The sequence below is a fragment of the Aulostomus chinensis genome, chromosome 24 (genome assembly GCF_037954235.1).
Source record: "Aulostomus chinensis isolate RoL2024-O1b breed Wild chromosome 24, RoL_Achi_v1.0, whole genome shotgun sequence".
NCBI classification, from domain to species: Eukaryota; Metazoa; Chordata; class Actinopteri; order Syngnathiformes; family Aulostomidae; genus Aulostomus; species Aulostomus chinensis.
In genome coordinates this window covers 17,850,606-17,869,478 of record NC_141343.1, presented here as the reverse complement: position 1 = coordinate 17,869,478, position 18,873 = coordinate 17,850,606, and the positions used below count along the sequence as shown (strand labels likewise).

At 45.9% G+C, this 18,873-nt stretch overlaps 1 protein-coding gene across 6 annotated transcripts; it reads right to left on the bottom strand.

Annotated features, from left to right (window-relative positions):
* Positions 1-237: 237 nt before the first annotated feature.
* Positions 238-16,274, bottom strand: trim2b (tripartite motif containing 2b). Of its 6 annotated transcripts, XM_086197093.1 has the most exons (16): positions 16,140-16,274; positions 15,653-15,774; positions 11,737-12,289; positions 10,908-11,056; positions 10,465-10,645; positions 10,087-10,346; positions 9,507-9,645; positions 9,246-9,431; positions 8,968-9,163; positions 8,218-8,321; positions 7,806-7,973; positions 7,121-7,289; positions 6,912-6,982; positions 6,106-6,246; positions 5,584-5,778; positions 238-419 (listed from the first exon to the last, which is right to left on the bottom strand). In XM_086197093.1, exons 3-15 carry the CDS (start codon positions 11,833-11,835, stop codon positions 5,626-5,628), a joined length of 2,016 nt encoding a protein of 671 aa, XP_086053219.1. In that variant the 5' UTR covers positions 11,836-12,289; positions 15,653-15,774; positions 16,140-16,274; the 3' UTR covers positions 238-419; positions 5,584-5,625. The 6 variants fall into 6 exon arrangements, with proteins under 6 accessions (XP_086053219.1, XP_086053217.1, XP_086053218.1 ...); XM_086197091.1 differs by lacking the exon at positions 238-419 and having other exon boundaries at positions 3,913-5,778; XM_086197092.1 differs by lacking the exon at positions 238-419 and having other exon boundaries at positions 3,913-5,778; positions 16,135-16,245.
* Positions 16,275-18,873: the final 2,599 nt, after the last annotated feature.

Here is an 18,873-nt window from a genome sequence, read left to right as displayed (position 1 = left end):
TCTCCCAGCCACGCCTACGGTCAATTTAGAGTCTGGATTAACCTGGTCCCTCTTGATGTCTTTGGACTGTGGAGGAAGCTGGAGTACCAGAGAGAACCCAGCAGGAACAGGGAGAACATGGAGACTCACCCAAAAAGACCCCGTGCTGCAGCCGGGGCTCCACCCACAACCTTCTTGATGGGGGGCCACAGTGAGGACCACTGCTCCACCGGGCCTCCAAAAAACACACAAATTCTCTAAATATCATGTTAGCAGAAAGCCAAGCTAGAGAACAAAAATGTGTTGTACTCACATTCAGTCAAATAGCGTGATGTGTTCCATCATGAGATAATTGTGGTGGCTGGGCAGGGTGAGGTCGCTCATCCCTGCTACGTAGCTTAGCTACCGTGAGAAGGGTTAAACCAAAAGGGCCGAAATCTCTAGAAAGGCAGGTGCCACATAAAAAAGAACATATAGAGGAGGGTATTAATTTAAAATCACATGCTTGGCTGCTTAATTTTAGAGCAATTTTGTCCGTAACTTTCCCAGTAAACTTGATGTATCTGGAATCTATACTTCTATCATGAGATATATGAGATATTAGCCACATGTGGTTCACAGCGAGGGGAACGAATGGGAACCACCTCCATTGCTAAGTTGGTTGGCTAACTCGGACTGTTCCTTCCCAGATCCTGATTGGATCTCAAATACTCAAACAACAGACACACTCAAACTGCAACATGTGTTTTCCGTGTCATGAATGCTTTTGATCCGGGGGTTCATGTGGTGGTCAAACACGACATCGGGAGAGAGACGAGCAGGCAACATTGGAAGAAAACTGGGTTTCATTTCAAGCGCTGAGGGGAAATGATGATGATGAATGTTCCGATGGAGGACTAAAACCCTGTGGCAGAAATGAAGGAACAAATGAAAAATAAGTAATAAAAGCCTCAGTCATCAAAAGAATATACGGATTAATTTGAAAAGCAATAAATGTGCACAATAAGAGAAACATATACATACAAAACTGAAATATATTCATTCAAGCTAATGGGAGCGGGGGGGGGGCTTTAACAGAAACGAAGGTGTCTGGCAGGAGGTTTTTTTCTGATCTTGGTACTGAACTGTGGGGCGATAATGAACCATGTGAGTAAATAACACTTCATAACATAAAATCGTATTTTCTATTTGTTTTTCTACAGTTGTGGACATTTGTTTTCAAATTAATCTGCTCATTCATTTGAAAATTGAAGCTTCCATTTTTATATTTGATTGGTTTGATTTATTTAGCACTGTACTTTTTCATGACGACAGCAGTTGTAGAACTCCACACTCCTAGGATTTCCCCCGTGGCTGTCATGAGGTGTTCTGTCTTCATAGAACGAGTGAGGTTCTAGACCTGCTCAACTTGAGTCATGAGAGAACTTTGTGGTTTGGTGTGACAGAAATAAAATGAAATAAAGTTGACTTGATTTGACTATACCATGATGACAGTCTCTTTATTAAGGGTTTTCTTCACCAGTAAACAGAGCAGGCAGTCTTTCATGAATTTGAAATTCATTAATTCATGAATTAAATTTAATAAAAGCTCTCAAATGGACATGTCGCCTGTAAATTAGCTGACTGATATTTATATTACAAATCCAGGTTCCATCAAATCAACACGGACACAACATTCATTGACAGTAAGGCTGAATCCAGAGAAAAAAGGCCCAGATTACCTCAAGATACCCTGATTTTCTTAAAACAGTCAAGAACGATGAACTATTAGCCACCAGACAAATGAAGCAGAATAAACAGACATTCAGCACAGTGGCGGTGACGACATGAACCGTTTTAACATGTCTGTTAGTATTGAACTTGAACATGCACTTATGACACTGTTTCCCCCGTTAAGAGCAGCTGACCAGCATTGTTAGCATTCAGCATGGAGATCAGTGGCTATCCAGCCCAAAGCCAACCAGAACCTTTTGCAGGAATTCAAACTACACACCTGAGCTTGAACAGACAAACCTGATCATGGTACCGTATCGTGTTAGCAGGAGCTAACCTGCAAAAGTTACCACAGCAACCAAAGCTCATGTAGACGCTGTTTGCTCCCATTATCCATTTTACTTTCACAAAGAAGAGCATATTTACGAACCAGGAAGCTTGATCTTAATTCATAACATGAAAATAGAAAGAAAGAATGATAAAATGTGATCCGACAGAAGAGGTTAGAAAACTAAAAGACAAACACATGTTATGGGCACTTAAAAGGTTCAATGCACAAGGTGCAACAAAGTCAGAAGGTGAGCTAGAAAGTGACCAGCAAACAACCTGTCGCTCAGTACCCTGCCCTCGATCAGATGTGATGCTCTGATTGATCATTTCTCAACTGCTTTAGGACCGTGATGTCAATGCGTACAGGGGAGCTGTGTAAATATTGCTGGGCCCACAAACGTGAACCGTCAACTCCCCAGAGAAAAGGCAGTTCCTCGGGAGAGAAGGGACAAACAGAAACGTGGGGAAAAGGGTTCATGATGTTATTTGCCCAGAGTTCACGAATGTAGAGGACGCATCTATAAAGGCGCTCTTCCTTAAAAACATTTTTCTCAGAAAATAAAATATATGAACACTCACATCAACTACAAATGAACCGAGTGGATTATCAAAGCTATCAATTGATCAAGCCAATCAATCATTCCAACAGGTGGTGGTTTCTACTGATGAATCTATGGCCTACAACTTGCTAGCACACCAATGCAACATTCTATGTTCAGACAGTCCATGTGTACAAATAATGCGCAATAGAGGAACACCTGCTCGTGTTTTTTAAGAGTGTAGAACGACACCCTGAAACGCTCAAGTCGTTTTATCAAGTCTGCTGCTGCTCAGTCAGTGGCAACCCGATAACCTGCTAATTGCTGCTAAGCAGCTAGCTAAAGCTCGCTTCCATCTGTTTACACAGTAAGCTGGACATAAGTGAATATTTGCTGAGTTACAATACCTCTTCCTCCATGATATTTTAGAATCACCATGGTAACATAGCAAAAACAATAATGAACGTCTACACTAAAAGTCAGAGGAAAATGTTGGCACTTCTGTCAGTGAAGCCTTGGATACTCTCACTTCAAAATGCATTCAGGACATCATGGCATAAACATGCTATGCATATCCCTGCGACACAATGTGACCAAATAAGGGTTGGTGCGAAAAAAAACTAACGTAAAAGGGGCCCTGCTGCATTTACACTGATGTAGTACGTACAAGTACAGTTAACCGTTCCCCAGGGAGTTTTAACATCTGATGAACAAGAGCTCTGCTGTATAGCCACCGGTCTGGTGTTACTAGTGGATCTGATGTAGAACTGAACCTCCACCATCCACCGGTCTGGTGTTTACTGGTGGATCTGATGTAGAACTGAACCTCCACCATCCACCGGTCTGGTGTTTACTGGTGGATCTGATGTAGAACACAACCTCCAACATCCACCAGTCTGGTGTTACTGGTGGATCTGATGTAGAACTGAACCTCCACCATCCACCAGTCTGGTGTTTACTGGTGGATCTGATGTAGAACTCAACCTCCAACATGCACCGGTCTGGTGTTTACTGGTGGATCTGATGTAGAACTGAACCTCCACCATCCACCAGTCTGGTGTTTACTGGTGGATCTGATGTAGAACTGAACCTCCACCATCCACCAGTCTGGTGTTTACTGGTGGATCTGATGTAGAACTGAACCTCCACCATCCACCAGTCTGGTGTTTACTGGTGGATCTGATGTAGACCTGAACCTCCACCATCCACTGGTCTGGTGTTTACTGGTGGATCTGATGTAGAACTGAACCTCCACCATCCACCAGTCTGGTGTTTACTGGTGGATCTGATGTAGACCTGAACCTCCACCATCCACCAGTCTGGTGTTTACTGGTGGATCTGATGTAGACCTGAACCTCCACCATCCACCAGTCTGGTGTTTACTGGTGGATCTGATGTAGAACTGAACCTCCACCATCCACCGGTCTGGTGTTTACTGGTGGATCTGATGTAGAACTGAACCTCCACCATCCACCGGTCTGGTGTTTACTGGTGGATCTGATGTAGAACTGAACCTCCACCATCCACCGGTCTGGTGTTTACTGGTGGATCTGATGTAGAACACAACCTCCAACATCCACCAGTCTGGTGTTACTGGTGGATCTGATGTAGAACTGAACCTCCACCATCCACCAGTCTGGTGTTTACTGGTGGATCTGATGTAGAACTCAACCTCCACCATGCACCAGTCTGGTGTTTACTGGTGGATCTGATGTAGAACTCAACCTCCAACATGCACCAGTCTGGTGTTTACTGGTGGATCTGATGTAGAACTGAACCTCCACCATCCACCAGTCTGGTGTTTACTGGTGGATCTGATGTAGACCTGAACCTCCACCATCCACCAGTCTGGTGTTTACTGGTGGATCTGATGTAGAACTCAACCTCCAACATCCACCAGTCTGGTGTTACTGGTGGATCTGATGTAGAACTGAACCTCCACCGTCCACCAGTCTGGTGTTACTGGTGGATCTGGTGTAGAACTGAACCCTAACCCAGACATGTAACAAAAACCCATTTGACTTTCAAACCATGGAACTGGACCTTCAACAATACTAAATTATCAACAGTTTTTTTCCACTCATTCCTGCAAAGCTCTATTGAGCTTTCAAATTTGGTGAGAAATCTTATGTCAGTCTGAAAGTATGAACCAAGCCTCATTCTGAAGACCACAATTTTAAAAGTTGTTCGCTTGCCACCTGCAGACTAACCTGACAAATCATGAGCTCACACTGACAAACTGGCAAAATGTGATCCTACTTCAGTGTTATTTTAATCTGTTTTCGTCCTGGAGAAACTCAGCAGCTGCTCAGACTAAATCACACACGACAGCATTTTGCCCTCTGACAGGACACCCACCGGCAAAGAAGAGCCATAATTTTAATGATGGAAGGTGAAGGTGAGCCCCGAATCACATGGATTTACCTGCTGGGTCTGAACACTCCGTGATGGCATATTTGGTGACTTCTGGTATGATGGACTGTTGGTGTGGTAAATTTGAGATGAAATGGCACATGAAAACATCATAGCTTGGTTATGAGAGTTACGGTAAGAAACAGAATTGAACATGTGAGTCACACGCAGCAGGAGCATTCATGTCTCTACCCAGTTAACTGACTTTTAATGTAAAAGTTTTACTCAGGGCTGTGAACAGGAACTGAACTGCTGCAGTCTGCATTTTGCCCTCCACTCTTCCTTGGCGTTTGGGGTTGGACAGGGTTTTTTTTCTTGACGACAGGTTGATTAAAGTTGCTATGTACGATGCCAGCATTGTGGTAAATGATGTCAAATTTCTCATAGGTATTTTTGACCATCATTAATCAGCATCATAACATTACATACTAGTCCTGCATTGGTTTGTCAAACAAGACTAAGACATTCTTCAGCGTCTCCCTGTCTTTTAAATTCCAGAATTCTGAGATATGCTGGCCACGTTGTCCTCTGCGTCCATCGTGCTCCAACATTGCAGGCAGCAGTAGGGTTTCATGCAGTGATTCCTAAAATTAGACTCTCCGTCCCACACCTGTGTCCTCCACCTGTCGCACTAGTTCCCTCCCAGCTGTCATCATTGCAGGTAGCGGTAGACTTTGAAGCAGTGGTTTCCTGAGTCCGCCACCACCACGTGTCCATCCGACGTCAGGGCCAAACCCTGCGGTCCGTATAAAGGATCCGCTGATGTGTTGATGTAGGAGAGGAAGGAGCCGCTGCCGTCAAACACCTGTGAATGTCGGGAAAGAGAAAGGTCAAAGATGTGAAGGTTTGCTGCTCTTGACCACATTTTTAGATGGACAGGAGATTCACTTGGGGGACAGCACATGGGAGGATCACACCCCATCCCTGCCCCACCACCCACTCCAACAGGCACCCTGACTGACCAGAGGAGGTGTACTATTTAGTATTTAGCAACTCCTGCCCTTGGTTACAAACATTATTACTGGGAGGATGTTCATACAATCAAACATGTAATCAATCATCTCATACATGGGCGTAACATCCACACATGCTTTTGTCTTTATTTTGGTTTGGTGTTGCTCATGTTTTGTACCTGAATTCTGCTGTTGCCCCAGTCAGCTACGATGATGTTCCCATTAACGTCCACTGCTACCCCAGTGGGAGCATTGAATTGGCCATTTCCCTCACCATTAGAGCCGAACTTCAACACCAGGTCACCTTCTGGAGTGAAAACCTGACAGAGAGACCAAGGACCCTATTTGAGTGACCTATGGCGAGGCAGTTGGTGATTGGTACTATGTTGGTGTGTTCAGCCTCATTCTGGTAAGTAGAAGCCTGTACTCAAAGAGCAAACCAGGGTGCCAAGAGGCCATCACCTGAGTATTCATTAGTTTGTTTCAGGTGTGACATCACTCAACCAATCAGAGAGCCTGGTGTCATTCCTATGGGAGCAGCAGGAGGTGGAGCAGGTCTGGAGGAGGTTGGGTCCATGTCTCCGGGTTCTCAGGTATCAGTGCTGCTCCTCTGCTTGCTGAGTATCTAACATCTCGTCCCTCATGACCCCACTGACCAGAGACCAGCCTCTTCTTGGTCTATGGAGCAAACTTCTCCTGCTGCTACTCAGCATCAAGGTACCATGGAGCCACCAGACCAGCCGAAGTAACACGCTGGAGCAGGTGGAGCAGGTTCACTAACTGGTTTAAGGGTGACGACGCCTGGTGTGGAAACATAATTTTCGCCAGCTTGAAACTAATGATGATAGTGTGAGCTTGACCGAGTGCCAGCTAGCGCCACGATGTAGATAGAAAACCCAGCGCTGTCCTGTTATGACATCCTCAGCAAAACATGTTTTCTAAATTTGAATTCATTCCAAATACTAGGTTAAAGTTCAGTTAGTACCTTGACGGAGTGGTTATGAAAGTCTGTCACAATGATCTCATTGTTCTTGTTAACGGCTGCGAAATGCGGACCTTGGGACAGAAGAACAGAAACAGGTTTAAATTCCTTTACAACTGTGCATGAATGCAATGGCACCATATGTACACTTGAAGTATTTGTTGGGAAAAGTTTAGATTCATATTTTCATCAGTAATTATAACAGCTGCTACCTGCAAACTGCTTGTCGCCATTGCCTCGGCTACCAAACTTGGTGATGAGTTTGCCTGTAAGCTGAAAGATGAAGACAGTACACGCCTTGTTGTCCACAACGATCACGTGACCATTCTGATCCACAGACACACCCTTTGGTCCCATCAGTCGACCTGAGCCAAGCTTCGCCTGATGAAAATAGAATGTCAAAAGAGAAACCTTGAAAATACGGTCAGAGCCCGTTTTTTTTTTCCCTTCCCCCACTTTATTCCCTGGAATTATGTGTCCGGGAACTAAAGAGAAAACTCTGGCCAGTTGTTGCCTGCATTGTGACTGTGGTCCACAGACCTGTGAAAAGGCAAATTAGTCTGCTGACGTGTTTCTGGATGCGGTCTTAAACAGCTTGCCAGGACCTCATTACTGGTCCTTCGCTTGTAAGCGTTCTTGTTACCCCCCCCCCCCGACATTTCTGAAGTATTGCAAAAATAATCAGTTTGTGGATGTGCTTGGATTCTGTGGCAAACCATTCAGAAACCCACCCCCCTAGTGCCACAGTAATTTCAGAACCTCCAAAGGTGGCACATTTTAGGGGGTACCATAATGTCCCTGGAACCACATTTCGAGCCTGTTCAAGTTCCTGGGGAAAGTTGCTGTGCTCTAAAAGGGGCTTTATAGACATGGAGGAAGACTAAACATCCCACCTACCTTGAACTTGCCCTCGCAGGAGAAGATGCTGACCCACTTGTTGTCATAATCTGCGATGATGATGTCACCACTGGGGTGCACAGCCACACCTGTGGGTCGCTGCAGTTGCCCAGGTGACCGTCCCCGTACCCCAAAACGAGTTTTAAATTCCCCCTGGTTAGAGAAAATCTGATGTGGAAACAGAATTATTGTGTTAATGGAACTAAACTTACCTGATGGTACGACGGGACTAAGGTGTTGGGGGGCAAAGCTTGTGCAAAGAGAGAGAAGCTCTTACATTTGGGGCAGATCCACTAAACATTGAATAATTTTGTATTTTTTTTCACATTGAATTTATGTGAAGCATCACAGGGGAAATATGTGCTTGGAATTCTTCTTCTGGATGGAACTGCTAACAGCGCCCTGCATTTACCTGGACACACTGATTGTTGCTGTCAGCGATCAGGATCTTGTCGCTGGATGAGGCAGCAACTCCTTGAAGGTTAGTGAACTCTCCTTTGTTCCTCCCCTTCGTTCCTGATGCACAGTATTGCAAGAAAAAAATGTTTGGTTTCCAGATATTTTTACTCTCAGTGAACAGTAGCTTCATTATATCATCTAAGTTAGTTTGAGGGATGCGTGAGTAAAACGTAACTAAGCGATGTGACTAAGAATACCTGCTTAAGTTAAAAGACCCCAACTAAAACAAAATCAGTTGACAAGCCTACAGTTAGACACACATTTATACCTTCAGTAAACCTGTTATTGTTGCATTTTTTAACAAAAAACAAAAACACAAAAAAGAACAAAAGAACCCATCCATCCATCCATTTTCTATCCTGATTATCCGTTGAGGGTCAGGGGGTGGAGCCTATCCCTGCTGACATTAGGTGAGAGGCGGGGTTCGCCCTGGACGGGTCACCAGTTCAGTATTTGCTCAAGGATACTTGGACATGGTCACTGGGGGAAGTGGGGATTGAACCAATTACCCTTTGGTTGCTAGACAGCCACGCTACCTCTGAGCCATGCCGCTCCCCAAAAAGGACCCTATTCTATCAATTGAATACAACATTAAGGGGCACCTCCATCCAGATTACTGAAAACAAAAAAATTGGATGGACAACTTTAGCTTTAGCAGCTACAGGAAAGTAGGTACCCCAACCCCGGGAGGGTCACATCTCACCAATACGAAAGATGAGGTCATCTTCAATAGGGTTCTGGGTCTTGCGCCGCGGGGTGCCCAGAGCACTGCTGGCCCTCTTGGAGCCCTTCTTCTTCTGGCCAGGGGACTTCCCTCGTCTCTTTGCACCCTCAGAGGAACCCGTGGATGGGGTAGCGTTGGCAGCTGAATTGGTGGCTGTGGTGGTGGACGGAGACACCTGAAGAGAACATGATGTTAATGATGTTAGGTAATTATTTCAGGTGTTTCAGCCTCATGAAAACAAATGAAGCTCCTCCAACCTCAACGTCTGCCTCTGTTGCCCTGGTGACCGTCAGTCTGAAGGGACTTCCTTTGATGTGCTGGTCGTACAAACGTAGAGCCAATGAGAAGTCACCCTCCTTTGGCACCATGTACACAAACTCGTAAGTGCCATTCTTGTGGTCCACTATTTCTCCATCCACAATGCTGCCATCCGGTGTGAACACCTGGAATGATACGCCGCTGATGAGGGTCCACAGAAACGCTCCGCGCTTGATTTTAACACACTGGTATCAACCAACCTCAGCTGACAGAATGGCATTGCCAGTCTTGCAGGCTCCCCCTGACTTGTCTCTTGTCACTATGGTTACAGAAGCAGGATGCCCCACGATGCATTGCTCAAGGCCTGCTCCCATGGCCTCGCTCTGGCTTGCCACGGCACTGAAGAAGAGGAGCAGGAAGGGTTACATGATGGGTGGGAGTTGTCAAAGTAGTATTTAGAACCTGTAATTAGGTGAAAGGACAAACATGGTGGACAACGTTCTGGTGTCTCTCTAAACACCGAGCTGTGTTCCCAGAAACATGGCTGGAAATGATTCAACATCCCACTCGTGGTTACTTTGTAAACAACATGTACAACAACCAATGTGCACCGTGCAATAAAGAGAATATTCAAAAGACATCCCGCTCCTGGGTTATTAACAAACTATTGTACATTACTTTTCATCACTACAATGTGAATGACAATGACAGTGAATGACAACATGAAAAGTACATCAGTATGACATCCTCAGAGGATGTTTATCCCATCAATACCATGTCAGACTTTCTCAGAAATGGGTGGAGTCATACCAGACAACCGTCCACGCCAGTGAGTCTCACCTGGTGGTGACAATGGTCCCAAGGTTGTGAATGGACTTCCTCAACCCATCCGTCTCCATTAATAGGTCCAGCTGGTCATTCTCCTCTGGCTGGCAAGGTAGGCCAAAGCCAGCCAGCTTTCCCAGTTTCCTCCCCAGGTCCTGCTCTGCCTGTATGCTTGCCACACATGCCTCCCCAGCTAGAGCCTCTTGAGTCTGGGTACAGGTGGCCATGATGTCCCCTTCTGCCCGGAGGAGGCTGTCCACCTGGGACTGAAGGACCTGTAGCCACATGACACACATGTTTGTAGCCAGATTGGAATCATGTAACATGTGAAAGGGATGTAGTGTTGCAGTGTTCACAGGACTGGTGCGCAGTTAAGGTCTTAAATTTTGGGACCTTTTGCTTGAGTCCATATGTGACCTCCAGCTCCATCAGCAGAACACTCTTCCTCACATCCAGCTGTTTGTGTAGATCCTCAAAGCTGGACAGGATGTCCTCCTCGATGGAAGCTCTCTGGTTGGTCAGCTGCTGGAGGATCTCCTTAACAAAGGACAGAGCATCGGAGACCTGGGGGAGTCTGGAGACATCACCAGTGTCATTCAGGAGCACACCAGCAGCCCAAAGAACCATATCCCCTAGCCAAAAGGGTCATGTGATTATCACTTTGTTCACAGTAACAACTAGGAGGCAGAAGGGTGGAGCCTGGACCAAAGAAGAGCCCATCGCATTTGAGGGCAGATATGTTTACCAAAGCCAATATTACAATTTTTTATTGGGTTTGGCGGAGATCACCATGAGGTCACCATGGTACGTATTTGCATCCTCTTGGTATGGGATACCTGTTCTGGACTGCTCCCAGGTGCTCCTGCAGAGTGCTGCGGTGCTGGTCCAAGGCCTGGTTCAGTGGAACCTTGAGGTGGTCCTCATGCTCGGACAGACAGTCCTCACACAGCGCACTCTTACAGTCCAAACAATAGAGGTCCGACACCTGCGAAGGAAACGTTCTTGTTTCTGCATCTGCACAAAGAATTCTGTGACTTGGGTGATTTCGTCTGTTGAATTGAATTTAAACTGAATTTGAGTAAAAACAAACAAACAAAAAAAACACATACATGTACCTTTCAGGACCTCTGTTCTCTCTGAAATTTGTAACTTTCATCTCCATTTTGCTTTTTTTAAATTTGTGAACTCACAACAAATGTATCTGTAACCAACAATGGCACTAATAAGTACAGTTTTAATGCAATAGTACCTAGAAGTAAAGTAGCATTCTTGCTCGCTCCACCACACATTCTGGATTTCATTTTCATGACATTAATGCAAAAAATGTTTTCAGGCTGGGGTCAGATTCTGTTATTGTCATGACCAATGTCTTACTAGATCCCTGAACATAATCACATACACTGAACATGTGGTTGATATCAGCGTGATGCAGGAATGAGCTGCCTTCTGACACTACTGGACAAACTAGAAAGGAAAGAAAAGGACATTTTATTCACTCACTCAAGTTGCAATTTTGCAATTAGCAACCCATAAGAAGGTGAAAGTGGTTTGATGTCAAAGGTTGGAGGTTTGCCTGGCAGGCCATGAACCCTGCTTTCTCCTGTTTCTGACTTCCCCGGGAATCAACATGTCATCAGCATATTTAGAAGTGAAATACTGCCTCACCTTCCCTGCATGTTGTGGGCAGGCGTTCTTGCCAGGCGGAGCCTCCAGGACAGTGCACTCCTCACTGCTGCTATCTGGGGAGTGTTGGTGGGTCTCCATCTGTGGGTGGTCAGCTTACAGACACGCCCTGTATTCTATGCTGCAGCCAGAAGAAGGCGCCCAGTGTTCAGCAGTTTATCTTCCTGCTCTGGAAAACTTGTCGTCTGAGCCTTTAATCCATTTTGGATTCAGGATCAAACATTCAGTTGACGTCCTTGTGATAAACTCTGGACTTGTCGGACATCAGGAAGGACATGGCTTCATCCCAACTATGTGACGAGTGTGGAAGCTCTTCTGATGTTGCAGTCAAGTGAAGATGTGAGTCCAGCTTTCGCTTCAATCGGAGCAATTATCTCATTGTCAGACACTTGAATATGTCTATTTATGCCTTTAGATTGCTGATGAAAAACCATCCAAGGCTCCAGAACTCATCCATGTGACGCCCCTCTGTTCTGGTCTGGTCCCAGGATTTAAGTCACTCAAGGTTCGAACTGACAGCCATGCAGCCTTCGTCCTATGAGGAACAGACAGTGGGTTATTATCATTATCAATGCAAATGTGTATATCTTGATACATAGATAGACAGACACACACACACACACACACACACACACACACACATATATATAATTCATGTACATATGAACACTGATTTGAGAAAATCCAGTCAAAATCTACTAATACTACGACACTGACTTACATTTACTGTGTCTTACACAGTCTGTGCATAAAATGAAGCAGCGTTATTAAATTGTATTATCAGATCAACATGTTGAATAATCTTTATTGTCCTTTTATTGTATTTACATCATTTATGTTTTCAGATATAATTGTCCTTAACCGCATTTTGAAAAATACAAATAAAAAGCAGAAAGAAAAGTAGCATAATTAAAAAGTGAAGCGTTGTGGTGAAGATTCTGATTTAGATTTAGATGTTCACATACAGTTATTCACACACATCACATGACAGAATGAGGCAATGCCCCACTTTTCCCTCCAGGTGGCACCAGATTTCCCCTATTGGACTGATGGTAGAGTCCAGAGTACAAAACCCTGTCAGCAGCTGCAGGAACACATGGTACGACCCAGAGAAGAAGAGGAAGAAGAGGAGAAAAACTTCAAAGAGCACAAATGTAGGTCACCAAAATGTCTTCAAAGTGATGGAAGAGGGAGGAGGAGGGGGGAGTGAAGCTGTTGTTTCTACGGTAACAGACTGTATCAGGGAGGGGGACGGGGACCCTGAATGCTACAAACCCTCGAATTCATGATGACAAATGTTTCTTTTTAGAGCGTCCACACCCGCCAGCATGGGGGCGTGGAAGTCAACCAAAACAAAAACACTCCTAGGACCTGCTTGACGAACAACGAGTGCTGCCATGGACATTGAGTATCTTAATCAATGTTCCACAGCACCATCGATGCTTTAATGTTCACCATACCGCGTCTATGTGCGGAACCCCTGAGGAGCCACAGAGATAGCACTCCCTCCCTCCACTGACTTCATTTTTGTCCATGAGATCGAATTTGCTCCCTCAAACTAATCAAAGGGGAAGAAGTGGAAGAACTCATGCCTTCAAAGTCCCTAAGTGTTTGGGACAAGGTAGAGTTGAGGCCTCAAAGTATTTAGTTTCTGTCTATGGCCCCTCCAGGACTATTTTAATGAACGATTGGGGATTATGGATATGCCTGGCCTGTGATGTCATTTCCTATTTTCAAAATTCTGCTTTAAACCCAAAACCTCGGTCACACAAAAGTACCTTGAGACCTTGACACACGAGTTTCTGTCTGTTCAAACATGAAAGTCTGACTTGACAATGAGCTGTGGCCTCGCTGTCCTCGTGAGGCTCTGAGCCCGGTGCCGTGGTAACCAGCCGTGACTGACACCCTGGCAACAGAGCCGCTCTGTCCTCAGAAGCTGTTAATGTGCCTAAGGGTTAATATTGGCAACTGAGAACTGACAGCTCCGATTGGTTCCAGATGCCATGGTTTAAACATGTCGTAGAACAGAGGGTTAAACATGTCGTAGAACAGAAGTTTAAACATGTCGTAGAACAGAGGGTTAAACATGTCGTAGAACAGAAGTTTAAACACGTCGTAGAACAGAGGGTTAAACATGTCGTAGAACAGAAGTTTAAACATGTCGTAGAACAGAGGGTTAAACATGTCGTAGAACAGAAGTTTAAACACGTCGTAGAACAGAGGGTTAAACATGTCGTAGAACAGAAGTTTAAACACGTCGTAGAACAGAGGGTTAAACATGTCGTAGAACAGAAGTTTAAACATGTCGTAGAACAGAAGTTCAAACACGTCGTAGAACAGAAGTTCAAACATGTCGTAGAACAGAAGTTTAAACATGTCGTAGAACAGAGGGCTAAACATGTCGTAGAACAGAAGTTCAAACATGTCGTAGAACAGAGGGTTAAACATGTCGTAGAACAGAAGTTTAAACATGTCGTAGAACAGAGGGCTAAACATGTCGTAGAACAGAAGTTTAAACATGTCGTAGAACAGAGGGCTAAACATGTCGTAGAACAGAAGTTTAAACATGTCGTAGAACAGAGGGCTAAACATGTCGTAGAACAGAAGTTCAAACATGTCGTAGAACAGAGGGCTAAACATGTCGTAGAACAGAAGTTTAAACATGTCGTAGAACAGAGGGTTAAACACGTCGTAGAACAGAAGATTAAACACGTCGTAGAACAGAAGTTTAAACATGTCGTAGAACAGAGGGCTAAACATGTCGTAGAACAGAAGTTCAAACATGTCGTAGAACAGAGGGTTAAACATGTCGTAGAACAGAGGGTTAAACACGTCGTAGAACAGAAGTTTAAACATGTCGTAGAACAGAGGGTTAAACACGTCGTAGAACAGAAGATTAAACACGTCGTAGAACAGAAGTTTAAACACGTCGTAGAACAGAGGGTTAAAGATGTCGTAGAACAGAAGATTAAACACGTCGTAGAACAGAAGTTTAAACACGTGGTAGAACAGAGGGTTAAAGATGTCGTAGAACAGAAGTTTAAACATGTCGTAGAACAGAGGGCTAAACATGTCGTAGAACAGAAGTTCAAACATGTCGTAGAACAGAGGGTTAAACATGTCGTAGAACAGAAGTTTAAACATGTCGTAGAACAGAGGGCTAAACATGTCGTAGAACAGAAGTTTAAACATGTCGTAGAACAGAGGGCTAAACATGTCGTAGAACAGAAGTTCAAACATGTCGTAGAACAGAGGGTTAAACACGTCGTAGAACAGAAGTTTAAACATGTCGTAGAACAAAGGGTTAAACCCGTCGTAGAACAGAAGTTTAAACATGTTGTAGAACAGAAGTTTAAACATGTCGTAGAACAGAGGGTTAAAGATGTCGTAGAACAGAAGTTTAAACATGTCGTAGAACAGAGGGTTAAACGTGTCGTAGAACAGAAGTTTAAACATGTCGTAGAACAGAGGGTTAAACACGTCGTAGAACAGAAGTTTAAACATGTCGTAGAACAGAAGTTTAAACGTGGTAGAACAGAAGTTTAAACACGTCGTAGAACAGATGGTTAAACATGTTGTAGAACAGAAGTTTAAAAATGTCGTAGAACAGAACGTTAAATATGTCGCAGAGCTAAATGATGAATCGGCCGTAGAACAGAACGCAGCTGGTGTTAACCACAGACCGTATTTCAGACATTTAACGAAAAACCTGTTGACTTGGAGACAAAGGAACAACTTATTTGTAGGTCTTATGACGCGTTTTGAAGGAACACAAAAGCAGCAGAATGATGTCACTGTGCATTTCCCCTTGCTGGCGGAGGGATATTTCTGGTGATGAGGCATTTCTGAGATTGGCTAGCGAGCTGCTACGCGGCTGTGAAGACATTCTTGCAGCTACCTGTTGTGGAACGTGTTTGTCCTGGTCCCTGGATGATGGACACGCCTCCAAGCAGGCGGCTGGTGGATGGCAAACCTGGGACGCCTTCAACTAACGGTGCTGTTTTTCTCTGTGTCTTGCTGCTGTTTATGGAAGTGACATAGCTGCTGTTAGCAGCAGGGATGCTACATGGCAGCACACACAGGCCTGACACACACACACACACACACACACACACACACACACACACACACACACACACACATCCTCTAACCAGGATCATCCTGCGGTCTGTCCATCCTCATTTCCTTCATCCCTCCCTCCCTTCTGTCCTTCCTTCCTCATCCCCTATCTCAGAAAATATGATGCTGCTGTTCCCTCTAAACATTCCTCCATCCCTCCATCCATCCCTCAATCCATCCATTCCTCCATCCCTCCACCCATCCATCCATCCGTCAATCCATCCCTCCACCCATCCATCCACCCATCAGAAACAGACGGACCTCACCAGGTTGTAGCAGGATGGCGAGCATGTGTTTTCCAGCCTGAAGCCATCGCGTCATGATAGCGTCTTGTTTGCCTCCTCTCATCGCGTGTGTGTGTGTGTGTGTGAGAGAGAGAGAGAGAGACAGATAGAGAGAGAGAGAGAGAGAGAGAGACAGACAGACAGAGAGAGAGAGAGTGGGAGGGGGAGGATATCATCGTCACGGCAACACCAGCAGCAGCAGCAGCAGTGGCGGGGGGGGGGGCATCCACCAGTCAGAGGCAGAGGAGGGAGCTGATTGGTCCATCTGCCTGTCAGCATCATTTACCTCCTCTCTTTCATGTTTGACACGCTGAGTTCCTTCCAGACACTTTCAAATGAAACCATCAAGACGAGTCACTCAAATAACGGAACAGCGCTTGGATTCTGACATGAAAACATTTATCTTAGATTGAATCACTCTGAAAAAGATGAGAGAACCAGAGCCAGAACCAGAACCAGAATCCTTTATTCTTCTCCAAGGGAAGTTCTGTTCCTAACAGCGTTCCATTCAACAACAAAAAGAGAATGAAGGAGAACCAGGCTCAGCTCATCGTGACAGAGCAAGACGACACAGAAAGAAAAAAACGAAGAACATTCAGAGGGTCGCTGACATGGAGACAGAACAGTGGTGTGGACAGTGGACGGTCCTATTGCTGACATGAATAGAGACAGAACCGTGGGTGTGGACGATGGACGGTCCAGTCGCTGACATGAATGGAGACAGCACAGTGGGTGTGGATAGTGGACGGTCCAGTCGCTGACATGAATGGAGACAGAACAGTGGTGTGGACGGTGGACAGTCCAATCGCTGAGATGAATGGAGACAGAACAGTTTGTGTGGACGGTCCAATCGCTGAAATGAATGGAGACAGAACAGTGGTGTGGACGGTGGACAGCCCAATTGCTGACATGCTGACGGTGGACGGTCCAATTGCTGAGATGAATGGAGACAGAACAGTTTGTGTGGACGGTGGACGGTCCAATCGCTGACATGAATGGAGACAGAACAGTGGTGTGGATGGTGGACGGTCCAATCGCTGACATGAATGGAGACAGAACAGTGGGTGTGGACGGTGGACGGTCCAATTGCTGACGTGAATGGAGACAGAACAGTGGTGTGGACGGTGGACGGTCCAATCCCTGAGATGAATGGAGACAGAACAGTGGTGTGGACGGTCCAATCGCTGAGATGACTGGAGACAGAATAGTGGTGTGGATGGTGGACGGTCCAATCGCTGACATGAATGGAGACAGAACAATGGGTGTGGACGGTGGACAGTCCAATCGCTGACATGAATGGAGACAGAACCGTGGGTGTGGACGGTGGACGGTCCAATCACTGAGATGGATGGAGACAGAACCGTGGGTGTGGACGGTGGACGGTCCAATCGCTGACATGAATGGAGACAGAACCGTGGGTGTGGACGGTGGACGGTCCAATCGCTGAGATGGATGGAGACAGAACCGTGGGTGTGGACGGTGGTTGGTCCAGTTGCTGACATGAATGGAGACAGAAGAGTGGTGTGGACGGTGGACGGTCCGATCGCTGATATGACTGGAGACAGAACCGTGGTGTGGATGGTGGACGGTCCAATTGCTGAGATGACTGGAGACAGAACAGTGGTGTGGACGGTCCAGTCGCGGAGATGAATGGAGACAGAACAGTGGTGTGGATGGTGGACGGTCCAATCGCTGACATGAATGGAGACAGAACAGTGGTGTGGACGGTCCAGTCGCGGAGATGAATGGAGACAGAACAGTGGTGTGGACGGTGGACGGTCCAATTGCTGAGATGAATGGAGACAGAACAGTTTGTGTGGACAGTGGACGGTCCAATCGCTGACATGAATGGAGACAGAACAGTGGGTGTGGACGGTGGACGGTCCAATCGCTGACATGAATGGAGACAGAACAGTGGGTGTGGACGGTGGACGGTCCGATCGCTGAGATGAATGAAGACAGAACCGTGGGTGTGGACAGTGGACAGTCCAGTTGCTGACATGAATGGAGACAGAACAGTGGTGTGGACGGTGGACGGTCCGATCGCTGAGATGACTGGAGACAGAACCGTGGTGTGGACGGTTCAATCGCTGAGATGAATGGAGACAGAACAGTGGATGTGAACGGTGGACGGTCCAATCGCTGACATGAATAGAGACAGAACAGTGGTGTGGACGGTGGACGGTCCAATTGCTGACATGAATGGAGACAGAACAGTGGTGTGGACGGTGGACGGTCCAATTGCTGACATGAATGGAGACAGAACAGTGGTGTGGACGGTGGATGGTCCAATCGCTGACATGTGTTCTACAGTTTTGTTGCCACTGGGAGAACGGACCTCTGTGGCGCTCAGTTTTTGAGTCTGTTGGTCCGTGTCCTCCTGTGTTGGACCAGGAGCTAATGGGGGGGTGTGTGTGTGTGTGTGTGTGTGTGTGTGTGTGTGTGATGTTGTCCTGGATGCTCCGTAGTTTCAGAAGCATCCTTGTCTCCATCACTGCCTCTAAGGAGTCCAGTCCCCCCCACATCACCAGCTTTGAGGATGAGTCTATACTAGGCTGCTGCCAGGAGGCCGGTTCCCTCATCCCTCATTCCATCGGTACCAGTTCCTCCTAATAATGAGGACTACTTCTAGTACTACTTCTCACCGTTCATTCACTCTGTCCTTTATCTATTCATGGTTATTTGATGGGACAGAGCACATTGATTAGCTGCAACC

Coding starts and splice junctions, on each gene's coding strand:
- trim2b (XM_086197093.1), bottom strand. CDS start 11,835: ATGGAGACCCACCAACACTCCCCAGATAGCAGCAGTGAGGAGTGCACT. Junction 10,646..10,907: donor CTGGGAGCAGTCCAGAACAG/GTATCCCATACC, acceptor TGATGTCTCCAG/ACTCCCCCAGGTCTCCGATG. Junction 9,432..9,506: donor ATGCCATTCTGTCAGCTGAG/GTTGGTTGATAC, acceptor GTATCATTCCAG/GTGTTCACACCGGATGGCAG.